This window comes from Danio rerio, chromosome 22 (genome assembly GCF_049306965.1).
Source record: "Danio rerio strain Tuebingen ecotype United States chromosome 22, GRCz12tu, whole genome shotgun sequence".
NCBI lineage: Eukaryota > Metazoa > Chordata > Actinopteri > Cypriniformes > Danionidae > Danio > Danio rerio.
Window position 1 is genome coordinate 11,334,649 of NC_133197.1, and position 26,434 is coordinate 11,361,082.

Genomic DNA, 26,434 nt, shown 5'->3' on the forward strand with positions numbered 1-26,434 from the left:
ATAGTAGTCCCACAATATACTTTCACATCTGACACTTGATGACACTCGAATACCCTGTCAGAAAAGTCTAGTGGCTGTGAATGAGCTTTTTGCAGTGTCTGCTATAATGTTAGTGTTGTTTTTGTGTGTTTACATAGATGAATATGGCCATGGTGTAAACACACAGTCAGTTACGATCTTTAATCCACATCATATTGTTATTATAACATGACATCATCACTATCAGTGATTTTCTGAAGATAAATAAAGAAATGCCGCAACTGGGATATCTACTGCAGTCACGATCGTTGATCTCTTTTGAAGTAAGAGATCGCGATGACATATGATGATGTGTGCAGGTGCTGTAGTGCTGTCCCATTTCCTAGGGGTTAATTTTAAAGCTGTTCCCCTTCACACTCAGTTTCAAGTACAAAAATAGAATTGGGATTCGGCCTAAATACACAAAATACCAAAGTTTTGATAATATCTGGAGGCTTGACCTGCATGCAGTCTTCATCTTCATCTTCCTGTTTTTATTTTTCTCAAATTCAGTTTTGCTATCAGGCTTAAAGCCAATCACCATAGGTATAAATTAAAACTAACGTCTAATTATTAGGCATATAATTTAAAAGTAATACACAGATGCACAGATGTTTTGGCTAATATACTAATAATAGAAAATAAGACACATGACCAGTTTCAGGAACAGACAATATTCATAGAGGTGTGAAGAGTTTACAGCACACAGCAAAACATCCTCCATTCGGCTCCAAATCTTCAACTCATACTTCTGGAAAAATGTTTCGCGTGTTTATTTTTTTCTGTTTGTGGAATCTAATTCGTAAGTAAAACATGTTTTTATGTTGGTTCAGTTAATTATAGCTAGCATTTACTATTGTTTTGTTGTGTTTTATACAGACGGAGTGAAAAGAGTATCAGTGATGGAGGGAGATTGTGTCACTCTGCATATCAATCATACTCTTACTGATAGAAGAAAATATTATATGACTTATAATAGTTCTATACACTGGTTTGGACCTGAAGATGTTTGCATCGCTATACTATTTTTGTTTAAAGTAAACACATCTCATATTAGATATTTGGATAATGAGAAATTTGGAGACAGACTACAGATTGACAATCAGACTGGATCTCTGACCATCAGCAACATCAGAACCAGAGACTCTGGACTTTACACAGCTCTGGGTGGATTCTTTAACCAATCATTCAATGTTACTGTCTATGGTGGGTAGCTGAAAATAACGTCTTCTTTTCTCAACACATTTTAATAGTAAAACTAATACTGTGGATAGAATGCACAAACAACAAATACCTTCAGATTCTCAGTTAAACCTACCTTTTCTGTCTTCAGACTCGATTCACTGTTGTGGTTTCACTGAAGCTGTGATTCGATTGGTCCTCTCTGCTGTGGTGGGCGTGGCTGCTGTTGCCATAGTGGTTTATGACATCATATCCAAAAGAGCTGAAGAGAAGAAGAGGAGAACATCACAATCAGTCATTGAATGATGAACCATTAATTATTTGTACTTCTGAGTCAGTTTATGTTAAAAGCCATGGAAATCAGCTTGGCCTAAATCACGGGTTCTCAATCTTGGTCCTGGAGGTCCGGTGTTCTGCAGATTTTAGCTCCAACCCCAATCAGACTCATCTCTGCTAACGAATGAAGCTCCTACTAGGCTTTTTAAAAACATCCTTGCAGGTGTGTTGAGGAAAGTTGGAGCTAAAATTTGCAGGACACCAGCCCTCCAGGATCGAGTTTGAGAACCCCTGGCCTAAATGTTTAACCCGTGCTAAATGCCCATGTTGAGTCATAATCAGCTTTTTCAGAGATATGTTTTTGACATGAACTCTTTGTAAAAAAAATCAACATTGTTGTAATAATTCAAAATGAAAAAAAAAAAAAAAAAAAAAATATATATATATATATATATATATATATATATATATATATATATATATATATATATATATATAATTCAGTCTGTGTGGAGAACTCTTTTTAACAGCAATACAGGAGGCCAGAGGGGCTTTTAAAAATTCTGTGAAATGCTTAATAATTTCAATTTTTTATTGAAAGTTTGTCAGAATGTCAACTGAAACATGAAGACAAGGCAGATTAACTACAGGCTTTGGATGTTTTATCTTCTAAACGCTAACTTTGTCACTTTTTTGGAGCATGCTGGCTCATAGATATCCTTCACATTAACAAACTGATAGTAACATCTAAAAAAACTGTGTTTTTATTTTACAGGACTTTATACTGTACATTTAGTCTAAAATGCACTGGCAAACAGTATTATCTAAAAACAACTATATGTTCAGTTCAGGTCTACACTTCTCTTGTGTTACAAGTCTATATATGGAGTTGAAAAAGATATAGATGTTCAGCAGAAATGCATGTGGTAGATGATGTCACTTCCTTATCTTAGTATGTGCAGTTTATGTGTGCAGGACTGGTTTACACTTAATGTGAAGCATTCACATGCAGGCATAAATTAATAAATAAGTATTTGCAGCCTAAAAAAAGAAAGCTTAACATGCAGATGCACAGATGAATCAATTAATAATTGTTTAAATAAACCTGGTTCAGTAGACAAAAAGAGTTTGAATTGTAACACATGACTAATTTGAGGAACGGACAAACCATTTATAAAGGTGTGAAGACTGAAGGTGAAGGCCTCATTTCCTACTACTGTTTTAAGAAACCATCAGAGGAGTTTGAGATAAGTTGTGGTTTCAGATTTGTAGTGTAACATGAAATGCATAAAGCTCGTTTTATGCATATTAATAATCAACAACAACGGTTTATTCTTAATTAGTAATATTCCGGCTTAAGCTTCAGTCAATTTGGTCAAACAAACATATGATTGTATATGATCATGCTCGCGCGACCGAGCGGATTCCCAGATTATGAATATTAATTATCAACAATAACGAATTATTATTAATCATTAATATTCCGGATCAATTTATTGTTAATTTGACCAAACAAACACAAGCAGAGCCGCCGCTCTTCCGAGCGGACACGGTAATAATCTATTCGTCTAGAAAAAGGGAATTTAATTGCTACTTCTTGCAAAGTAGATTAATCATTCAAAAGTTTTAAACAACTTATAATAGCTAGGCAGGGGAATCTGAATTTCAGTGACATTTTCTCGTGAGGCAAACAATACAATTCATTTGATTATAATGGAATTTATTGACTAGTCAGACGTAACGAACAAACAAACGCACAAACATACATTAAACACAGAACAAAGGTAAACCACGCGGAGATATCGGGTCTATAGAACGTGTAACAGCAAAGAGAAATAGTAAAGCGAGGAAATAGAGATTTCAGGTAAAAGAGTGACAAAACTTTCAGTTCCACACGCACCATTACGGACCACCAAGGTTATAAAAAAACACCTTTTTGATAAAAGGGGCACAGCTTAATCGCATAACTAAAATCACCTGGGGCCTCATGTATCAATGCTGCGTACGCACAAAAACTTTGCGTACGCCAGGTTTCACGCTCAGAATCGCTCACGTTTGGATTTACTAACAATGAACTGAACGTGGGAATGTGCGCAGGTTCACGGCAGCTTCCTGGCAGGCGTACGCACATTTTTTGTGCGTGTCTGTTTTATTTCCATTGGCGACTCCTAGTGTTAACTGCCTGTGTTAAATTCCTCTCTACAAAGTGTCTGAGCCTTGCAATGGCAGCTGTATGAGGCGGGTTCAGCAGGTATATAAGGTTTCCATACCATACAGTTGACCAGCTAAACATTAAAGCACAATTTGCAGCGGTCGCCTGTTTTCCCAATGTAATCTGAGCTATCTACTGCACGCACATTGCTATAAAGACACTATCTGAAGATGAATTTGCATGCGTGAATCAGAAACATTTCCATTCAATAAATGTGCAAATAAAATATGATGCACAAACTTATTGATGATTCCTACTTGTCTTTCTCGTGATAAATAGTGGGCAAAATCTGATATGTAGCGGGGAAAAAAAGAAAGAATTTATTAGACGCTGGATTCGAGCCGAGTTTATGCTCGAACATGTCAGTACATGATCACATGCTTCTTATGAGGTGCGCCACTGAGACTGCTAAGGGTACTGCAACATTTTACAGATATAAACCACACTATTTCTTTTTTAAATGCACTCAGTGCGATGTTCAGACCCAACTGTGTTAACCGCATCAGCTAAACTCTCCCACTCTATTTTTTTCTTTTGTTGTTAATTCCGGAGAACAAACTTGCAAATAACACCGCTTTTCTCCGGTCTACCTCCGAAAGCAGCACCTCCAATTCACATTCTGTTCAAAGTTTCTCTTTTTGCTTGATTTTGCCGTTGCTTTTTCGTTGGGTTTTGTCATTAGCATAGTCATTAGCATATTCATACGGGGGAGGAGGCAGGGAGGGGTTTTGTGCTCGTGCATGTTGCGCTCAGTTTCACGTTCATTCAGATGTACAAAAGAATATGCGTGAGATTCGGCGTACGCAGTGTTTCATACATCAGAATTTTTTTCTGCGTACGCACATTTACAGCTTTGTGCGTACGCAATGTTTTAGTAAGATTTCCACGCAAGTCTTTGTACATGAGGCCCCTGGTCTTTCATGTCTGGAGGTCTCTCTTATGCGTCTCTCTTCCGGCGTGATGAAAACTCCTTTTGAGGTCCTTCTTGGTGCGTGGAGTTTGTAATGCAGTTCGGATGAACACGATCGCAAACTTTAAACTGAGTTTACTTTGCCGGAAAATAAAGAAAGCGTTACGGGAAAAAGTCCATGCGGCTTAGAAAGCCACGTGGCCCTTAAAGGGACCACGTTTGATGGGTTCTTTGTTAGGAACTTCTCTTTTCTGCACAGATGTTTAGGCAGAAGGTCGGCTTATACCTGCGGGTCACGTGACAACCCGTTTAGCATTCTGACCAATGATTTCAGGAGAAAGTTTGCGCGCGAACCTTCCTTTGTCTCGAGGCTGCTCGTATGCAAATTTGAGTGTCCGCCTAAAGCATGCGGACAGGCATTTAATACAGGGGATTAAAGAATAAAGCAATGCTAGTTATGGTCTTGCTCTATGATGTCATCATGTGTTGTAAAATGTCAGCAGAAACCCATCGGTACCAAACATGGGGGGTTTAAAAGTACATCAACATAATTTTTCACATCCTCATAATCTTTATGCTTCAAAAAGGCCTAAAAGGAACAGGCATACAGTGCTGTTTCAGGATTTCTGAGTTCATTTTCTTTCTGTCGGAACAGCCTCGTGTGTGTGTGTGTGTATTTGGGCAGGAATGTCTTTGAAGTGACAGACTGAGGCCCCGTTTACACTAATGCGTTTTAGTTTGAAAACGCATAAGTTTTGCTACGGTTACGCCAACCGTCCACACTACGCCGGAGTTGTCGAGCGCCGAAAACGGAGCGTTTCGAAAACGCTGGAGAGGCCGTTTTCATTTTGAAACGCTGCTGCTCCGTCTCAGTGTGGATGATGGAAAACGGAGACATCTGAAAACGGAGGCGGGGCTGCAGACGTTCGCCTCTCTGATTGGGGCTTTTCCTGAATATTAAGTAGCCTAACACACAGTTCAGTCCTGAATCTTCTCCGTGTAAGTTCAGACTTCGCAAGTTTGATCAAGGCTGCAGTCTCTTCTTCTCAGTTTGATATGGAAAAGCAGACTATACCGAGGACACGGGTAAATCTTCAAAGGGAACAGTGTACTTTATAACTTCATTCACATCACCCTGGCTTCGTTGTTTCACTTTCTCAACAATAAAATGTAAACTTGATTTAAGGAACTGCCTATTTTCATTTTAATATTAGCAACTTAGACAGCAGACATGTTGAGGCGCCGTGCTGTATAAGATGAGCGTCATCTTCACTGTCTGGATATTTATAACAAAACGGAGCCGATAACAACTGCCTCCTTTCAATTTCAGTGAAAATACGAAACATCCCCTCTCTTTTGCTGAGTATCAGTTTTAAGAATCGATAATGGCCATTTTAAAAGTATAACATACAATAAGTTTATACATTATAGGAAATAAAGGCAAGCGATCAGTCAATATACAGAATGGACGTGGTTACATTAATCATTAACTTATCTTTGCGCTCAGCCAAAACACGTTACCTGAGAACAAGTAATAGATTCCAATGCCCAAAGTCAGGGAATATGTCGTTAGATAAAGACAACAAGATGAATGAAATATCCCGTTTAATAAATATAGTGAGATTAGATCCAGCGGGAGATGCTTGATGAGAAGTCCGACTAGCAGAGCTCTCATCTGGGTACATGGGCTGCAGCGCTTGCCCGAGAGCGTCTGTGTGGTCACGTGATGTGCGTTTTCAGCGTTTTGGTGTGGACGGAGAGCAGTTCAGAAACGCTGGGTAAAACGCGAGTGTGGACGCGGATCATTTTCATTCTAAAACGCCGTTTTAAAACTAAAACGTACTAGTGTAAACGGGGCCTCAGTAATCCAGGGACACTGAAGAGATAAGTCTAGCGGGGGTACCCAGACTTTGTGGAGCCAGGAGTCGTAAAACCGTCCTGTCAAAATGGACCCAGATCGTGATAAAATCAATAAGTAATTTTATCTGTGGACTGTACGCTACAGTAGAGTGTGTTAGTTTAAAGAAATATTTTACCTATTCATAATCTTCTGTCTGTGTCGTCTGGTTGGTAAGTCAGCTTTTATTACTTCAGTGTAACCCATCTATATCAGTCTTTAATGTCTACACCACACCAAACCCGCAGTTATAACGTCTACACCTACCCCAACCCTACACCTACCCCCAGTTATTAACGTCTACACTTTAAACCCAACCATCACAGTTATGAACATCTACACCTACCCCAACCCTACACCCAACCATCACAGACATCAGTGTCTACGCCTACCCCAACCTTTAACCCAACCCTCAGTTACCCTAAACCCAACCATCACACTTATTAATGTCTACACCTACCCCAACCCTAAACCCAACCCTCAGTTATTAACGTCTACACCTACGCCAACCCTAAACCCAACCATCACACTTATTAACTTCTATTCATACTTACAAATAAAGGTACAAGAGCTGTCACTGAGGTGGTACCATTTAAAAAGTTTCAAATTTGTACCTATAAGGTCCATATTAATACCTCAAGGGGTATTTAAACCGAAAAAGTACAAAAGTGTTCCTCTTAAAATTTTCTGGTATATATACTTTTGAGGTACCAATATGGACCCTTCAAGTACAATTGTGTACCTTTTGAAAAGGTGCCACCCCTGTGACAGCTCTCGTACCTTTATTTCTGAGAGTGTACCTACACCAACCATAAACCCAACCATCAGTTATTAACGTCTACACCTACCCCAACCCTAAACCAAACCCTCACACTTTTTAACGTCTACACCTACTTTATCCCTAAACCAAACCATCACAGTTATAGGTGTCTACAACTACCCCAACCCTCACAGTTATTGTACTGTTGTGCCACCGTACTGTTTTTTTTGTCAACAACAGGGAGCGAAACGAAGTAGGCCAACTGCCATGACAAAACAGGTGAAGAAGTACATCAAATAAATGATTATAATAATATATAAAATGATTAGGTTGTGGATACATTCGTAGGAAATGCATGAAAACATTTTGCTGAAAATGTTCTCCGGAAAGTATTATTTCTGCCATGTTGACATCTCATTATGATGTCTTGCATGGTTCAATGGGATCTTATGAGGTGCCGTATAGGATTTAAATCAAACTTTGCTTATCAACACATTCATAAAACGTGTATATACACCTATAAATTACTTGCATATACACCTATACTACTGGATGTTCAAAACAACATGAATGAAACTTGTGTATATACATATAAACTTGACGCATGAATACACCCAAATACAAACGCACATACATATAAACTCGATCCTCACATAAACACTCACATTAACACACGCACATACATATAAACTTGCTGCATGCAAACACACCTATACACACTCGCATATACATATAAACTTGATCTATGCATATACACCCATAAACTCTCACATAAGAATATAAACTTGATGTGTGCATAAACACCCAAATGACACTTGTGAAAACATACAAAATAAAATTCACAAACATATATACAGTTAGTTGTGTATATACATATATGCAAGTGATTTCATATGTGTGTATGCATGAATTTTCACAGTAAAAGGAAGTTATTTCACTTTAAAAGGAAGTCGTTTAATTTCAACGTAAAAGTCCTTTGAGTGTAATGAGCAAGATTATTATTTGTCATGAATCAGGTTATTGCAAACCTTAAGAAACAGAAATAATGTGATTATTAGAGAAATTACATCTGTTGAATTATGAAAATAGATTATCCTAATTCTAAAAAAATAAAAAATAAAAAGGTAATGCAAAGGAATGCTCCTGCAAAATTAAAGGTTTATTATGCAATTAAATTATTGGAAATGTTATTATGGTTTAATAAATATAAAGTTGCTTAAGTAATCATTTTGAATAAAATATGTTTGTCTAATATTAGTTTTTTTATGTTTGTTTTATTATTGGTGTCACTATTCGTCAAGGGTTATGATACACCCTTATGTCCAGTAGGGGGCAGGAATGCACTTAAGTGGGTTTTCCTGTCAACAATAAACAGGCTAATGCACCAAAATGCTGGATGCCAGCTGCTGTAAAAATATAAGTAGTAGTTATTAAACACAAAAGGAGTGTCCAGATAATATATATAGCTTTTCCATGGGGGTTAACTTGACCAACATGATGAGCAGAGACTTTTAATCAGCGTTTTTTTTTTTTTTTTTCGTATTTGCTGAATAATTAACAATCAAAATTATACCAAAATCTTGCAATTTTGACACCCACATTGTAAATAATTATAAAAATGTAAAAAACAAAACAAGAAGACTATAGGCTACATTAACATTTGCAATAGAATAGAGGAGTTTAGTTTGAGTATACATTTATATTTATAATTCTGGTTGCTTTTTGAACGTCCTTTAAGGGTTCTATCTGTCCATTTATATTTGTGTATGTAATTACCCAATTAAATGAAAAGGTTTTAAATAAAAATATTTCTTATTTTGAATAGTCTATTTATATATAGACTAATATTTTATATAACATATGTTCATAATTTAACATATTTAATCCCTCTATTAATCACATTATTTCTATTTCATAAGCTTTGCAATAACCAGATTTGTGATAAATGTTTGTGAATTTTATTTATTTATTTATTTTTTGTATGTTTGCGCGAGATGTTATAGGTGTGTTTGCATGCAGTGAGTTTGTGTATGTGCGCGTGTTGTTGAGGGTGTATATGCATAGACAGAGTTTATATGTATATGCGAGTATGTATAGGTGTGTTTGCATGCTGCGAGTTTATATGTATGTGCATGTAAATGTGGGTATTTATGCGAGAATCCAGTTTATATGTATATGCAAGAGTGTATAGGTGTGTTTGCATGCAGCAAGTTTATATGTATGTGCGTGTGTTAATGTGAGTGTTTATGTGAGGATCGAGTTTATATGTATGTGCGTGTGTATGTGGGTGTATTCATGCGTCAAGTTTATATGTATATACACAAGTTTCATCTGTGTTGTTTTGAACATCCAGTAGTATAGGTGTATATGCGAGTAATTTATAGGTGTATATACACGTTTTATGAATGTGTTGATAAGCAAAGTTTGATTTAAATCCTATACGGCACCTCATAAGATCTCAATAACTTAAGTAATAAAATAAGTTACCCCTCTACTACAAGTTGCTCTCCCTTCATGTTACGCCTTTCTCTTGCAGTCGGCAGACAGCTACTATTGCTTTTTGCAGCTTCCAAATGCACATAAGTCCATTGTAAAACTAACCCACACACCACCAGGGGGTTAATGTGTGTCTTATGATGCAGACCAATGTAGCAAATAGGCTGCCGAATGTGCATTTTCTTCTTGACCCTTTGATTCGCCAGCTACCGTACTTCAGTGATATGAGTATATCATTAAAAAAATAGAAATATTTTGTGATGAAAATCAAATATTGATGAGCTTCATAAGACTAGCGTTTACCCACTGCTGGCGTACAGGCGTGAATTTACATTTCCTTCAGCCTGACCTTTATTCACTTCACATTTTATGTTTACTGTAAAGAGGACCTTAAATTTGTCAAAAATAGAAGTCAATAAATCAAGTTAAAGAAAAGACAGAAAATTGTGCATTTTAATAAATGGGCAACATAAAAAAGCCTGGTAGAAATAGAATAAAATAAACATAAAGTCTAATTATTCTGCGTATAATTTAAATGTAATACATGCACAAATGAATTGGCTAATAAACTAGTCAATAACTGATTAATAACAGACCATAAGACACGTAAACATCTTATCATTTATAAGGAAGACGTCTTTATAGACAGAAAACATTCTCTATTAGGAGCAGTATGTAGTGGAAAATGATAAGCAGAGTTCATTTGGATTAATGACTTTTTTATAGCATGTCTTAAAAAAAAACTGGTTAATAATAGAACAAGAGTAAAGTTGTGCTGGTTTTGACAAAGGCGAGGCTCGTCATAAGTTTGAGGAACCAACATCTTCTCATTTATAGGGGTGTGAAAACTGAAGGAAGCTCCTTACAGACAGAAAACATCCTCTATTGGACTCGTTGTCTAGTATAAAGAAAGAACTGCAGAGTTTGTTTGAGATTAATCACAAATTTCTGTTTTGGATTTTTAGATTTGTCGAGTGTTTTAATCTTACACTATTGAAAAATGTATCACATGTTTATTTTCTTCTGTTGGTTGTATCTGGCTGGTAAGTTAAAGTTTTTATGGCTTTAGGTTTAGTTAATCTATATCTAGTATTTATTCTTGTTTTGGTGTGTTTTATACAGATGGAGTGAAAAGAGTTTCAGTAATGGAGGGAGATTCTGTCACTCTGCATAGTAATCGTACTTTAACTGGTAGAAGAAAACATTTTTGGAAACCTATAGAGTGGGTTGGACCTCAAGGTACTCGTATAGCTAGACTATTTCTACATGGTTAGAAAAATAGATTTTATGTTGATGAGATATTCAGAGACAGACTAGAGATTGACAGTCAGACTGGATCTCTGACCATCAGCAACACCAGAAGCACAGACTCAGGACTTTACAGACTTCATGGTAAATACTTAAGTGAATCATTCAATGTTACTGTCTATGGTGAGTAGCTGATTTAATGTGGCCAAATCATGTTTAACAATAAATTCTTTAAAGTCTCTTATATTTTGATATGTTTACAGAATATGAATTAAAATGGCTTTAAATTTTCCAGCTCGTCTGATCAATCCCACTATCACAAGATACTCTTCATCATCTTCATCATTTAGTTGTTCGGTGTTGTGTTCAGTGTTGAATGTGAGTGCTGTGAGTCTCTCCTGGTACAAAGGAAACAGTTTACTGTCCAGCATCAGTGTGTCTGATCTCATCAGCAGTGTTTCTCTACATCTGGAGGTTGATCATCAGGATGAAATCACCTATAGTTGTGTGCTGAGCAGTTACTTCACTAACCAGACTGAATATCTAGACCACTCAGCTATGTCAAGGTATTAGTTTTAAAATATTTAAAACAGATGCTTCAGTTGAGATGTTATTGGTGAGCTAATGGTAATTTGCAGATTCTCAGTTAAACCTACCTTTTCTGTCTTCAGACTCGATTCTGTGTTGTGGTTTCACTGAAGCTGTGATTCAATTGGTCCTCTCTGCTGTGGTGGGTGTGGCTGCTGTAGCTATAGTGGTTTATGACATCATATCTAGAAGAGCTGAAGAACAAAAGAGACGAACGTCACAATCAGTCACTGAATGAACCATGATATCATGGCACTTTTGAGTCACTTTTTTGTCAAAAGTCATGGAACTAAATCGGTAATAAGAAGTGTGCACAGCCAACTATGTGTCATATTAGTCAACGTTTGAAGTGAATCAAAATGTTTTTAAAAATTGTCAAGAGTGGGTGCTGTTAAATAATTTTAGGACAACTTTATTGAAAAGTGATGATATTGAATATATGTGTACACACATTGCATATACACAACTATATTTTGCTTTATAATTATAATTTGCTTGTTGTTCAGTCAGAGCTGAATGGAGTCAGTTTGAAGTGATCATCAGGAACTGAATGTTGTTTGTTTGTGTCACCGACTTGGTCCCAGTCATTCCCCTCGCTGGCCAGCAGAGGCCACCATCTCCGGACTTTTAGCATTACATCATCCATTTAAACTGATTGCGCACACACCTGTTATCAATCCCGCTAACGACCCACGCTACCTGTTACAAGCCACGCTCAAACACCAGTTCAGTGTAAGTCTTGTTCTGCCACGGCTAACATCTCTGAGCGTTATTCCCTTGCCTGATCTCCTGTGTATTACCCCAGACTGTCTCTGACTCTGAGTTGCCTTCTGCCTCTTCCGAACCTTGCTTGTATCTGGACTCTGAACCACGCCGCCTGCCTTCGACCCACGCCTGATATCTGGACTCTGAACCACGCCGCCTGCCACTGATCCATGCCTGTTATATCACCCTGTGACTGTCAGCCACCAGCCCTTCGACCATTGTTGCATACTGTTGATGTGAGTTCGCACTTTAGTGCGTATTGTATGATTGTGATTGAACTGTGTCAATTAAATACTGCAAATGGATCCCTCCGTGTCAGGCTCCTTGTGACAGTTTGAATCTCGTTACATTTTAATAGATTCACGGAAATGCGTACAAATTAACTTTATGTGAAAAGAAAATCCTGTACTGGTGTGATAAATCAAAATAAAGAAATTTACGACAGTCTGTGTGGAGAACACTTTGTAACAGCTCTACAGAATGCGAGAAGTGGAACAGATTAAGTTTTAGTCTATGTGAAATTCATCAGCAATCAGTTTAACAAAAAAAAGTCTAGATCCCTCCTCAGTTATATGTGAATTGAGTAAACAAATTTGGGCATAGTGTGTGTGTATGTATATGTACGTGTTTTTGTGACATATCAGGACACAAATCTGTATAATGACATGGGTATGACACAGGTATTACAAAAAGGAGGTGAAATACAAGGACATTGGTGACATCCTCATTTCTCAAAAACCTTATAAATCACACAGGATGAGTTTAATCACAGAGTAAAGCTGCACACAGTCTCCTAACTCAGAACACTTTTTAACAGCTCTAGAGACATCCAAAGTGGCACAGATTACGTGAAGTTTGTTTATAAACTAATTTCACGAGGATCACATGCTTATGATTGACCACAGCTGGTCCTGCATTAGCTATCGCATGATTTTTCCAATCAGACGAATCCAAAGATACATAAATAGCCAGATTTTCTTACCTTAGTCATCTTCGTCTTGAAGCATCCCCCTCATCCACCCTTACTCCTCCCCCTTTTTCCTAGATTAATCAAGGATAGGGCCGCACGGCAGCTCAGTGGTTAGCACTGTTTCTTCAATGCAAGGAAGTTGCTAGTTTGAGTCCCGGCTGGATTAGTTGGCGTTTCTGTGTGGAGTTTGCATGTTCTCCCCGTGTTGACGTGGGTTATCTCCAGGTGCTTCAGTTTCCCTCTCAGTGCAAAGACATGAGATTTACTGTAGGTGAATTGAATAAAGTCTAAATCAAAGTCAAAGTCAGCTTTATTGTCAATCCAACCACATATACAGGACACACAGAGAGTTAAAATTGCGTTACTTTCAGACCCTAGGTTCATAACAGATACAAAAAATACAATTACACATATAAAATTATCTAAAAATATATATTTTTTTGTAAACAATACAATTACACAAACCAAATTGTCACAGTATATGAGAATTTTATTACTGGGCATTCATCACACAAACATATGCTGGTACAGTTGGTGGTCCATTCCGCCATGGCAACCCCTGTAATCAAGGAATAGGCAAATCAATGTATTCAGGGGAGCTCTTGAGACTTCAGTTGTATAGGCTTGTAAATAAAGTTGAAAAAGACAGAGAAAACAGTGCGTTATAGTAAGTGGAGCACATAAACAGAATGTATATGAAAAAATTGCATAAGACTAATACTTTTTTCTTTCGGATGAGATATTAATGGTGACTTTGTTATTATAGAAGCAGATTCTCAGTTAAACCTACCTTTTCTGTCTTCAGGCTCTATTCACTGTTGTAGTTTCACTGAAGCTGTTATTTGATAGGTTGCCGCTGCTGTGGTGGGTGTGGCTGCTGTTGCCATAGTTGTTTATGACATCATATTCAGAAGCGCTGAGGAGAAAAAAAGGAGAACCTCACAACCAGTCACTAAATGACAAACCATGAAATCATGGCTCATTTGTCACTTTTTTTGTCAAAAGTCTTGGAACTTAATTGGTAATAAGAAGTGTGCACAGCCAACTATGTGTCATATTAGTCAACGTTAAAAGTGAATCAAAAATATTTTTAAAAATGGTCAATAATGGGTGCGGGTAAATATTGTAAGGAAAATTTTAACTCAAGGTAATAATTTATATTGTATATATGTGTACACACAGAGTATATACACAACTATGTTTTGCTTTATAATTATAATTTGCTTGTTGTTCAGTCAGAGCTGAATGGAGTCAGTTTGAATTAATCATTAGAAACTGAATGTTGTTTGTTTGAATCTCGTTACATTTTTCTAAAGTTCTGTTATTATTTTCAGAAATCCAGCGTCTGCATATCGCTAACAAACTACAAATCCACCATTATATAGACTACATATTCCTGTCATGCACCGCTTACACGCACCGGTTTCTCATTGCTTTGATTACACACAAATGCACAGCTGATGCTGTTCAGAACTGATTACATGGACTTTAAAAGCAGCACAGACACATACACACTAGTGGCTATGTCTTCTGTAATGTAAAGTGGATCCTGACAACTGAGTGGCAATCCAGATGTAGGTTTATTACACAGAGAAGTCAGGCAAGCAACGATCAACACAGGGGCAAACAGACGTTCACAGAAAATCCAGAGTCATAGTCATATCAGGTGAGTGGTTAGAAGGCAGGTACCAAACATGCATAAAAAATAAAATAAGGCAAGAATCTAACAAGGCAAGGCAATGCAAAGCAAGGCAAGGCAAGGCAAGGGAACGCATGGTAATGTTCCCATAACAGCTTACAAGACTCAACACTGATGTTTTTCGCTGTATAAATAGTCCATGTAATCAGTCATTGACAATCTGCAAGAACAGATCGCTGGTGATTCTGATAAGTTCACAGTTAGCTGTTAGCTGTTGAGTGGTTATACAGTGTGTTTGGCATGCCATCTCGGGAGAGAGCCCTGAGCTCTTAAGATCTTCGTGCCTCCCTCTCGTTTGCAAGGCAAGAAGGGAGTTGGAGCTCAGGAAGGTCTTGAGAACTCCCCTGCTGTTAATGGCTAATGGCCAATAAGAGATTGGTATGAAGAAATAACTACTGACTAGGAGAGCATCTATGGTTCTAATTTGGAATAGTCAATTAATTTAGGTCGCATGTTTTTGGAGGAAACCGGGAGACCTAGGGGAAACTACGGTGGCCGGGAAGTGCAAAACAATATTACAAAGTTTGAAACACTTTTAAAAAGCTCGAGACAAATTTACATTTTGAAAAACATTTTTACTTATCATCAGACACAATTACTTAGGAAAAACAATTTTACAAAGGACGAAACAAATTTACATTTTAGAAAACAAATTAACAAGACGCAAACCATTTTTTCAAATCCCGAAACAAATTTACAATTACAGATTCCCTACGCAAAGGGAATGTACCACACCCCGGAAGTGACGTAGAATGTAACACACCGATATTGACCCGGAATGTAACACACACACTGAAAAATATCAATAATATCCAGCTCGTGTGTGACTTTGTAGACAGGTTTCCACAAGTCTACAACTATAAAAATCATGGTTTGACTAACTGCGATAAAATAAATTAGAGCTATTCTGAGAAAATATCAGCGTGAGAATGCATAAAAACATGGAAATGCAAGTACATGGAAACATTTAAAGCACGGCATATGTTAACTGATAAAGATACTAAAACAAGTCTCAACCTGTATACCGGAGTAGCTCAGTTGGATAAGTCGGGTGATACTCATGTAGAACCTTTTGACTTGGGTCGAATCCCGTTGATGACATGTCAATTATAATTATTTCTTTTGATAATTTTGGTTTATGCTGTTCTGCCACACAAATATTAAATCAACAATAATACACTGACACCAAGTAATAAGAATCTTTATTCGGTATGGGCATGTTTTGTTGCTGTGAAAAAGTGACGAATCTGCCAATCTGCAAACGTGGATAGTTTGCACATCTGAAAAGGGGCCTCAGTTAACACGGACACCAGTTAAACCATAACACAGGCTTCCTTCAGTTTACTGTTAAGAGTCCTCAAGCAGAGGTTTACACCGTGTAGACTTGACATCATGTTCATGATTACAGCGTACGAGGGGATCTCGTAAAAATATTGAACACATTGATGCAGCATGTCTGGCATTTCCGTCTGGTACGCGTCCTTTATAAACTCTAAACACCGACCACACGCAAAGCAAAACCATGTTAAGCTGCACATGTGTTTGCCACAAAACGGGCAAAACAACCCTCGACCGCAGTCCATGTTCGGTCACCATAAACTTTGTTTACGCCATGTACTCCACAGCGCGAACTTACCGCGCTCACCAGCAACAACAACAACTTTGCCCTGCGTCACTACCGGTGTGTGGTACATTCTATGTCACTTCCGGGGTGTGGTACATTCCCTTTCCGTAGGAAATCTGTAATTGTAAATTTGTTTCGGGATTTGTAAAAGTGTTTTGTGTCTTGTTAATTTGTTTTCTAAAATGTAAATTTGTTTCGTCCTTTGTAAAATTGTTTTTCCTATGTAATTGTGTCTGATGATAGGTAAACATGTTTTTCAAAATGTAAATTTGTCTTGAGCTTTGTTAAAGTCTTTTAAACTTTGCAATGTTGTTTTGCACTTTCCGGCCACCGTAGGAAAGCCACGTGAGCACGAAGAGAACATGTAAACTCTACACAGAAACATCAACTGGCCTGGTAAGGACTAGAACCAGTGATGTTCTTGCAGTAAGGCAAGAGTGCTAACAACTGGGCCACCGGGTCACCCAATCTAGCAAAGCAGGAGGAGTAGGTGGTGAAAGGGGGGTACTTCAAAACAAAGATGACTATGGTATGGAACTTTGGTTATTTATAGTGACTTAGGAATCGTCTGAATTGTGAATCATGAATTGGCTAACGCGGGACCAGCTGTGGTCAATCATAAGCATGTGATCCTCTCAAAATTAGTTTGATTCACAAATTGATTCACAGAGATGCACTGAAATGCTTACACATTACCTTTATGTGAAAAGAAAATCCTTTACTGATGTGATAAATCAAAATAAAGGAATATTACTCAGTCCGTGTGGTGGACACTTTGTAACAGCTCTGTGTGAAATGGATCAGAAAACATTAAAAAAAAATCAAAACAGTTCAAGTCTAGCTTCCTTTTAGTTATTATTATTCCTCCTTAGTTGTATAGACCTATATATAAAGTTGAAAAAGATAGAGAAAACGGTGTGTTAGAACAAGTGGAGAACATAAGAAAACTGATAAAAATAGAGTCTGTGGCTGCACAGAATTTCAGAAGAAATATATGTTGTAAATGAAGTCACTTCCTCAACTGCAAGAGCTCAGTATGAGCAGGGGTGTAGTTTAAGTATGCAGGACTGTTTTACGCTTAATACGAATTTCAGTTTTGACCTAAAACACATTATAGCCAAACAACTGCAGGCAAAAATTAATGACTGATTATATAGCAAAATATATATAATCTTAATACATCTATAATCGTTTAAATAAACCTGATTTATAGTAAAAAAAAAATGCTGGTTTGAACTGTAACATGTGACTAATTTGAGGAACTAAAGACATGAAGACATTTATAAGCTCATTCTCTTCAACAGTATTTGATTAAGGACGCATCTGATTTGTGAAGTGTGTTAGTCTGAAGAAATGTTTTACATATTCATAATCTTCTGTCTGTGTCGTCTGGTTGGTGAGTCGAGGTTTTATGACTTCAGTGTTAGAGGATGAACGTGAACTTTTATTTAATATGGTTGCATGTCTGTGTGTGTGTGTGTGTGTGTGTGTGTGTGTGTGTGTGTGTGTGTGTGTGTTCAAATACAGATGGAGTAAATGTAGTGTCGGTGATGGAGGGAGATTCTGTCACTCTACACAATATTTCCACTTTACCAATATTTAATTTGTGTAATATAAACTGGGAGTTTAAATCCCAACAAGGTGGTGTTATAAATTATAAGAATAATGTATATGGTAACAGACTACAGATGAACAATAACACCGGATCTCTGACCATCAGGAACATCAGACTCACAGACTCTGGACTTTATCAAATGTCTTGTTTATTCTTTAGTGAATCATACAATGTTACTGTCTATGGTGAGTGGCTGAAAATAAGATGTTTATTCCTCAACAAATTTAAATAATAAATCCAATACTGACTATAGTGCTTAAATGAGTTTATTTTACATAACTGTCTTGTGCTTTCCAGCTCGTCTGCCCAATCCCACTATCTTTAGAGACCCTTGTAACTCTTCATCATCTAGTTGTTCAGTGTTGTGTTCAGTGTTGAATGTGAGTGCTGTGAGTCTCTCCTGGTACAAAGGAAACAGTTTATTGTCCAGCATCAGTGTGTCAGACCTCCTCAGCAGCGTCTCTCTACATCTGGAGGTTGAACATCAGGATAAAAACACCTATAGTTGTGTGCTGAGCAATTCCTACACTAACCAGACTGAACATCTAGACATCACTCAGCTATGTCAAGGTATTGGTGGTGATATAAAAAATTAAACATAGGCTCATTCTGAAAATGCCCCCTTATAAACGTTTCTGAAGATCACAAATTATGTAGCCAGAAGTATGTATGGCTGCATTTCATTTTTAAAACGAACGCTACAGGGCGGTATGACGCCTTCAGTTTTTGTGTTTACCAAACAACCCCTTACCTCTGTGCGGACAGTTTTCCCACTGTTACCAGTTTATCAAGTAGTTCGCCATGTAGTTGACCATGGCGATGGGGTTCGAAGCCGGAAAAGAACGATTCCAAAAAGCAGGTAAGACAAAAACAAAAGCCAAAAAAATAAAATAAACAAGTAAATAAAAGGGTGAGAATGTGGTAAAAGCTGAAAACGGCGAATATCAGATGAGGGCCTTTCTTTTTCTAGATAGCTTTTTCAAACTGGCGGTTGGATTTAGGCAAGTGGGTGGGCAGGTCAATTTGTGCTTTTTTAAAAAACACTATTGGTTGGGTTTAGGCAAGTGGGTGGGCGGGTCAATTTGTGCTTTTTAGAAAACACTATTGGTTGGGTTTAGGCAAGTGGGTGGGCGGGTCAATTTGTGCTTTTTAGAAAACACTATTGGTTGGGTTTAGGGAAGTGGGTGCTCCGGTCAATCTGTGCTTTTTAGAAAACGCTATTGGTTGGGTTTAGGGAAGTGGGTGGGCGGGTCAATCGGTGCTTTTGAAAACACTATTGATTGGGTTTAGGGAAGGAGGAGGGTGGGTCAGTCAATCGGAAGTCAGTCGACAGTGGCTTGTGGTGGATTTATGTGGGAACAGCATGCGCAAATGGCTCTCGAGAAAGAAATTTAAGATCTGAAAAAGCATACACAGCGGCCTCAGGTGGATTCGCTAAAACAAAAACTGTGACGTATTTGACAATCTCCAGACATGTACTGATATAGGGGTAAGTTTTTAGAATGAGCCTGGGTTGAAAAAATGCACACGACAAAAACCTTTTTTTTTTTAGATAAGATATTAATATTGACTTTGTTATATTATTGAAGCAGATTCTCAGTTGAACCTACATTTTCTGTCTTCAGGCTCAATTCACTGTTGTAGTTTCACTGAAGCTGTGATTCGATTGGTTGTCGCTGCTGTGGTGGGTGTGGCTGCTGTTGCAATAGTGGTTTATGAAATCATATCCAGAAGAGCTGAAGAGAAAAAAAGGAGAACCTCACAATCAGTCACTGAATGATGAACCATCATGAAATTATTGCAGTTCTTGTCAAAAGTCACGGAAATCCATTAATCAAACAGAGTCCCAAACATGGTGATATTTTATTTTTGTATAAAGTACATTGCTTTGCTTATTTTGCCTTTTCAGAGACATTTTAAATCTAAAGCAGAAATATTAATTATTAACACTTTGTCTTTGTGTAATCTTGTCAATCAGTTTGGGCTGAATAACTGAAGGTTGTTTGTTTGAATCCCAGTAGATTAGCGAAGTGTTTATTGGAAATCTTTTTAAGTTTCCAAATGTTAACAGATGAACTACATGTGAAGAATCTGTATCAGTGTGATAATGTTTAGAGTGTTGTTATTTATTTTGATTTCTCTAGTTTTTGGGCGCCGGCGTGCACCTGTTAGTCATTCTGATGTTCAGCAGGTCACTGAATCATTTACACCTGTACCCTCTTGGTTTAACTCTATTTATGTTGCCCTATGTTTGATTTCTAGTAGCTTGATTATCTTGCTTGATGTTGAAAGTCTTAAGCCACGGTCACATAGCTCTTTTCGCCCCATAGAATTCTATTCATATGCATACGAATACGACAGACAAGCATGTGCGACAATTTTTGCAGGTCTCTACATTAGAAATTTCAAGCTTGGTGAACTCTGACCTGCAAAATTGCATCACGTGATTGCGTGAGACCAATAGAAGATCAAAACATGACATCTCTGTGTATACAGAATTATTAAATATGGACCAATCACTCACTTTTTTAACACACCTAATTTTTCAAAGCACCGTACAACAGAATTTTGCATGCTCAAACTGTAGTGTGATCGCAGCATTATGCTTTCGTTGCCTACCTTCTGCGCTCTGCCCAGTCCTCGTCATCTTCGTCCTCATCCTCATCAAGCTCTTCTGTGGTAAAGCCCATCATTCTCAGTCCTGATCAAGTCCAGCTCTTGCTCTCCTGTCGGCAGGTTGGGGTGCTGGTCGCTCCATGAGGGGTCTGTGCACGCCAAGGCTCACCTGATCTGCTTTCACCGCCCATCCTCACGTGGCTTGAGGGACGCTCTGAGTTTTCTTCCCTTGTCCAGTCTGTGACGCTGCTGAAGGCCTTCAGCAGGCTCTTTAAGTTATTCCTTTTTAAATCTTTGCTTAATAAATCTCAGAGACTAAACTTTGCTTTTGGCTACTATTTGTGCTAACATCAAGGGATAATCAAGTCTAAATAGACCTAGCAAAGGAGAACCCCATTCCCTCTGCAGTTGAGATGCAGGGAGATCTGCTAAATGTATGAATTTACATTTTCATAGTAATGTAATTAAATTATAATTAGTTAAATAGACTTAAGCATTCATTTAGTTATTCAAGCGTAAAACAAGATGAAACACTGTTTAAACGCAAGCACTGTCAGGACTGAGCAGCAGGCTAGAACAGAAACTCCATTGAAAATACTGAGGTAAAATAAACAAAGTAAAGACTAATTATTCTGCTTATAATTTAAATGTAATACATGCACAAATGAATTGGCTAATGAAATAACTGATTAATAATAAACAATAAGACACATGACTAGTTTGAGGAACAGACTTCTTACCATTTATATGGGAGACAGAAAACGTCCTCCATTAGGAGCAGTATGTAATAGAAAAACTGTATATAAAATGACTAGCAGAGTTTATTTGAGATTAATGACAATTTTTTTATTTATTCATTCATTTTTTTTCAGCTTAGTCATTAATTAATCCAGGGTGGCCACAGCGGACTGAACTGCCAACTTTTCCAGCATATGTTTTACGGAGCAGATGCCCTTCTAGCTGCTACCCATTACTGGGTAACATCCTATACACACTCATTCACACACATACAGTAATGACAATTTTAGCTTACCCAAGTCACCTATAGCGCATGTCTTTGGACTGCAGGGAAAACCGGAGCACCCGGAGGAAACCCACACAAACACGGGGAGAACATGCAAACTCCACACAGAAACGCAAACTGACCCTGTCGAGGCTCGAACCAGCGACCTTCTTGCTGTAAGGCGACAGCGCTACCCATTACCCATTTTTTATTGCATGTCTTTAAAAACCCTGGTTAATAGAGAAAAAACATTGCTGGTTTTTGTTTGTAAGACGCGGTTCGTCTTAAGTTTGAGGAAGTACCACCTTACCATTTATAGGAACGTGTAGACTGAATGAAGCTCTTTACAGACAGAAAACATCCTCCATTTGGGCTTGTTGTCTTAAAGAGAGTAAACAATCAGCAGAGTTTATTTGGGATTACTGACACAATCCTGATTTTTAGATTTGTAGAGTGTTTAACACTACTGCAAAATGTATCACATGTTTATCTTCTTCTGTTTGCTTCATCTGGCTGGTAAGGTAAACATGTTTTCATGGCTTCAGGTTTAGTTGATCTATATCTAGTATTTATTCTTGTTTTGGTGTGTTTTATACAGACGGAGTGAAAAGAGTTTCAGTGATGGAGGGAGATTCTGTCACTCTGCATATTAATCATACTTTTAATGATAGAAGAGATTATCTACGTTTTTTAGAATGGGTTGGACCTCAGGATACTCCTATACTTACATTGTTTTTGGTTGGTGAGGAGGCAGATATTATCTATTTTGATGATGAGATATTCAGAGACAGACTACAGATCGACAATCAGACTGGATCTCTGACCATCAGCAACATCAGAACCAAACACTCTGGACTTTACAAGTTTCAGTTTAGATTCTTTAGTGAATCATTCAATGTTACTGTCTATGGTGAGTAGCTGATTTAATGTGGCCTGACAAGTCATGATTAAACAATAAATTATTTTAAATTATTTTAAAATGTTCACAGAATATGAATTAAAATGACTTTAAATTGTATCCCAATATGTAATGATTTATTTTGTTTTCCAGTTCAGCTCAAAACGGCTTACATGTTATCAAAATATTCATAGTGATTTATTTCATTTTATTCTTTGATGTTCTTCAGCTTGTCTGCCCCATCCCACTATCACAAGATACTCTTCATCTTCATCATCTAGTTGTTCGGTGTTGTGTTCAGTGTTGAATGTGAGTGCTGTGAGTCTCTCCTGGTACAAAGGAAACAGTTTATTGTCCAGCATCAGTGTGTCTGATCTCAGCTTCAGTCTTTCTCTACATCTGGAGGTTGAACATCAGGATAAAAACACCTATAGTTGTGTGCTGAACAATTCCTTCACTAACCGGACTGAACATCTGGACATCACTCAACTATGTCAAGGTATTGGTGGTAATAATAATAATAAAAAAACTGCAACAAAATACTTTTTTCTATCAGATAAGATATGGTTACTTTTTTATGTTGTAGAAGCAGATTCTCTGTTAAACCTACCTTTACTGTCTTCAGACTTGATTCCCTGTTGTGGTTTCACTGAAGTTGTGATTCGATTGGTTGTCTCTGCTGTGGTGGGCGTGGCTACTGTTACCATGGTGGTTTATGACATCATATCCATAAGAGCTGAAGAGAAGAACAGGAGAACATCACGATCAGTCATTGAATGATGAACCATCATGAAATCCACTAATCAAACAGGGGCTACATGGTGATAAAGGAGTTATAATCAACCTTTTCAAGATTTTGTTTTAGCATAAACTATATTGCTTTGCATATTTTGCTTATTCAGAGACATTTTAAATTTAAAGCACACATATTAATGAATTATTAACTCTTTGTCTTTGTGTAATCTTGTTTTCAGTAGCCTGGGCTGACTAGAGCCTATCGAGACTGAACTGAATGTTGTTAGCTTGACTCCCAGAAGATACAGTGAAGTGTTTATTGGAGATCATTTGATGCTCTCAAATGTTAACAGATGAACTACATGTGAAGGATCTGTGTCAATGTGATAAATACAAAAATAAAACATGTTGAATCAGTTTACATTTATTTCAGTGCAGAGGAAAAAAAGAAAATGATAACCTTCATTGCAACACATAAATCACAAACCAGTCATACCAACAAAAATCAAAGTTGTTTAGAGCAAACCGAGAGAGTAAGATACCCGAGAACTACTCTGATGAAAAATAGCAACACATGTAATAATATTGTAATGACCTGGCCCACAGCACAGCCAGGTGCATCATGGGTTATTTAATGTGTTATTTTAGTTAAATACATGGGTTGTTTTGTTATAAACTTTATGTGTGCTTATGTTTAATTTGGCTTCTGTGTTTTAAAGATTCAGGACACCCCGGAGAACTTTTTTTTTTTTGTATTAACAGATGTGTGTGTGTTGAGCATCAGTTAAGACAATGTTAGCACCTGTCAGCTTTAATTGTGGGGAAAACTGGATAATTTTGAGCTTTTGTCAGCTAATTTCAGCTTCCGGGTTTAAAATGATTTTTGGGGCGGTATCAAAATCGGCGACGTAGCGCAGAACTGCAAGTGCAATGATGACGCGTCGGTTTCTCATTATTATTCATAGCGGAGTTTTCTTATCCTATGAGAAGAGCCGGCTGCTTAATTATTCATGAGACCTGCCAGACCTGCCAGTGTCAAGCCCGAGCTGAGAGACACGGAAACCACGGCACAGTATTTAGCCGTTCATGAAGGCTCATATGCGTTTGTTTCCATCATCCACAGGGTTTGTTGCATTTTTTCCCCCGCGATCTTGTCAGGGCCGATCATACAGCAAAGCTGTGTGCGTGCTGCTAGCATTTTTGTCGGGAGAGCAGCACGAGAATTAGAGAATGGCGGACGCTGTCTTTCATCAGGAGTTCGTTTACATTCAGACACATCACTGTGCTGCTGTGTTTGCCTAAATCCTCCAGATTACCAGCAGGGTTAATGGTTAAAATAGACGGGTCAGGAGACCTGCTGCACTGAGTCTGCTGGATACGGGGATTGAGGGAGAAGTCCTCATTTATAGTGTTTACATGAACACACATCTTTATAATGATATAAATTGTTGTTGTCTGTATATGAAATTACAAATAACAAATGTAGCAGGGCATTAAATCACTGTTCATTTCTTTGCATTTTAACTTTGTAAACTATAAACTCATGCGTCTCCTCTTTGTGTCTCATTTTGTGAGCTATAACTGACAACAGCAGTTATTCGCTCCCCTTCTCCCCTGCTGGCCACGCCCACTCCCACCCGATGCTTGCGGAGCTCCACGCCCATTAATCATGCATCTTTTGAAAAAAATTTTGAAGTAGACTTTAACCGAAAGAGGGGGGTGTCATGGCCCTTTAAGCCCAATATTTCTTTGGTTTATAAAATATTGGTCATTACCATCAACAATGGTGGTGTGTAAAGGAAGTACCCCAGTGGTGTGGTCCTGTTAAGGGCTGTTCATGTTTGGAGCTCAGAATTAAAAGGTTAACTGTCAGTACTATCTCTCCTACCTGATTATTTTGCCAGATTACTGCTCACAGAGAAACTCTGGGTTGTGTGGTGGATGGGGCATGAATGTTCTTCTCGCTAACACGTTAGGAAAGTTATCCGCCATACTTGCTAGTGTAACCCCCTCCGGTTTTACATTACCCAACCCGCTCCAAGCTGGGATCGAACTGGCGACCTTCCGCTTGGGAGTCGGTTGCCCTATCAAGGAGGCTAAAGACCATGGCCTCTAGCGCCTGTCGCTAGAGCACCTTTCGAGGTCAGAGAGGTGAGGTTTACCTGCACAGCACTTACTAGCTGGTCTCTGTTACACTAGCACCCTGCTAGTCGTTTTAGTATAATTGAATAGTTTAGCTAGGTTATATTAGCTCCAGTTGCCCACGTACAGTAATTATTACAATATGCAGATGCACAAATAAATGAAAACAATTTACTCGGGGCCTGTTTAATAAAAATGGAATAGAAAAGCAGAATTAAAGTCTACAACCTGACTAGAATGAGCCAAACTAAACGTCTGCACTTTGATTGGTTCCATAACAGCAAGATGAAGCTCATTTGATCTAACTAAGTTTAAATAATCTACATAACTGTCATGAAGCTCTGAAGGTCGAGCATAGATGCATGGATTTTGTTGTACGCTATCATGGCAACTACAGTGAAAGTGTTCATAATACCTGTATATACTTGACCGGCATGTTGCCATCTTTCAGTCTGTTTACTCCGTTTTCTCCTCAGGGTTTTTAGCCAATAACCTGATGCAAAAAAGTTCAGGAGTCCTGGAAAGGATTAAGAGAATTTGACATCAAGTTAAGTTCACCAAATGTTCAATCCTATTTTCAAAGCACAGTTTATTTATTCACTTCAGTCGAGCTGTGAAAGCTTCTTCAACCAATGTCTGTAAGCCAAGAAAAGGCTTTTCCTAAAAAAAGGCATTGATAGCTTTATCATTAAATATGTCGTTTTATAGCATATGCAGAACAGTGTGGTACAAAGAAGGAACATAGTATGGCTGTATCAAAATAGAACACAGCGATAACAC

At 37.8% G+C, this 26,434-nt stretch overlaps 1 protein-coding gene and 1 long non-coding RNA gene across 3 annotated transcripts in view; one reads left to right on the plus strand and one right to left on the minus strand.

The window, feature by feature from the left end:
• The window catches only part of LOC141380181 (uncharacterized), a 31,270-nt gene extending 4,862 nt beyond the window's left edge, over positions 1-26,408 (minus strand). Inside the window, exons 1-5 of one of the 2 annotated variants that reach the window (XR_012397793.1) lie at positions 14,113-14,144; positions 13,820-13,881; positions 13,335-13,587; positions 11,656-11,781; positions 1,337-1,462 (exon numbers count right to left, since the gene is read on the minus strand). This is a non-coding gene — a long non-coding RNA (uncharacterized lncRNA). Of the gene's footprint in view, positions 1-1,336; positions 1,463-11,655; positions 11,782-13,334; positions 13,588-13,795; positions 13,882-14,112; positions 14,239-19,870; positions 19,997-20,879; positions 23,514-26,069 lie in introns of those variants that run through there. The other variant, XR_012397792.1, reaches the window with a different exon arrangement.
• On the plus strand, positions 22,222-23,932 carry LOC141380179 (uncharacterized). Its single transcript, XM_073937360.1, has 4 exons — positions 22,222-22,395; positions 22,478-22,789; positions 23,007-23,276; positions 23,403-23,932. The coding sequence occupies exons 1-4, from the start codon at positions 22,353-22,355 to the stop codon at positions 23,555-23,557; spliced, it is 780 nt and encodes a 259-aa protein (XP_073793461.1). The 5' UTR covers positions 22,222-22,352; the 3' UTR covers positions 23,558-23,932.
• Positions 26,409-26,434: the final 26 nt, after the last annotated feature.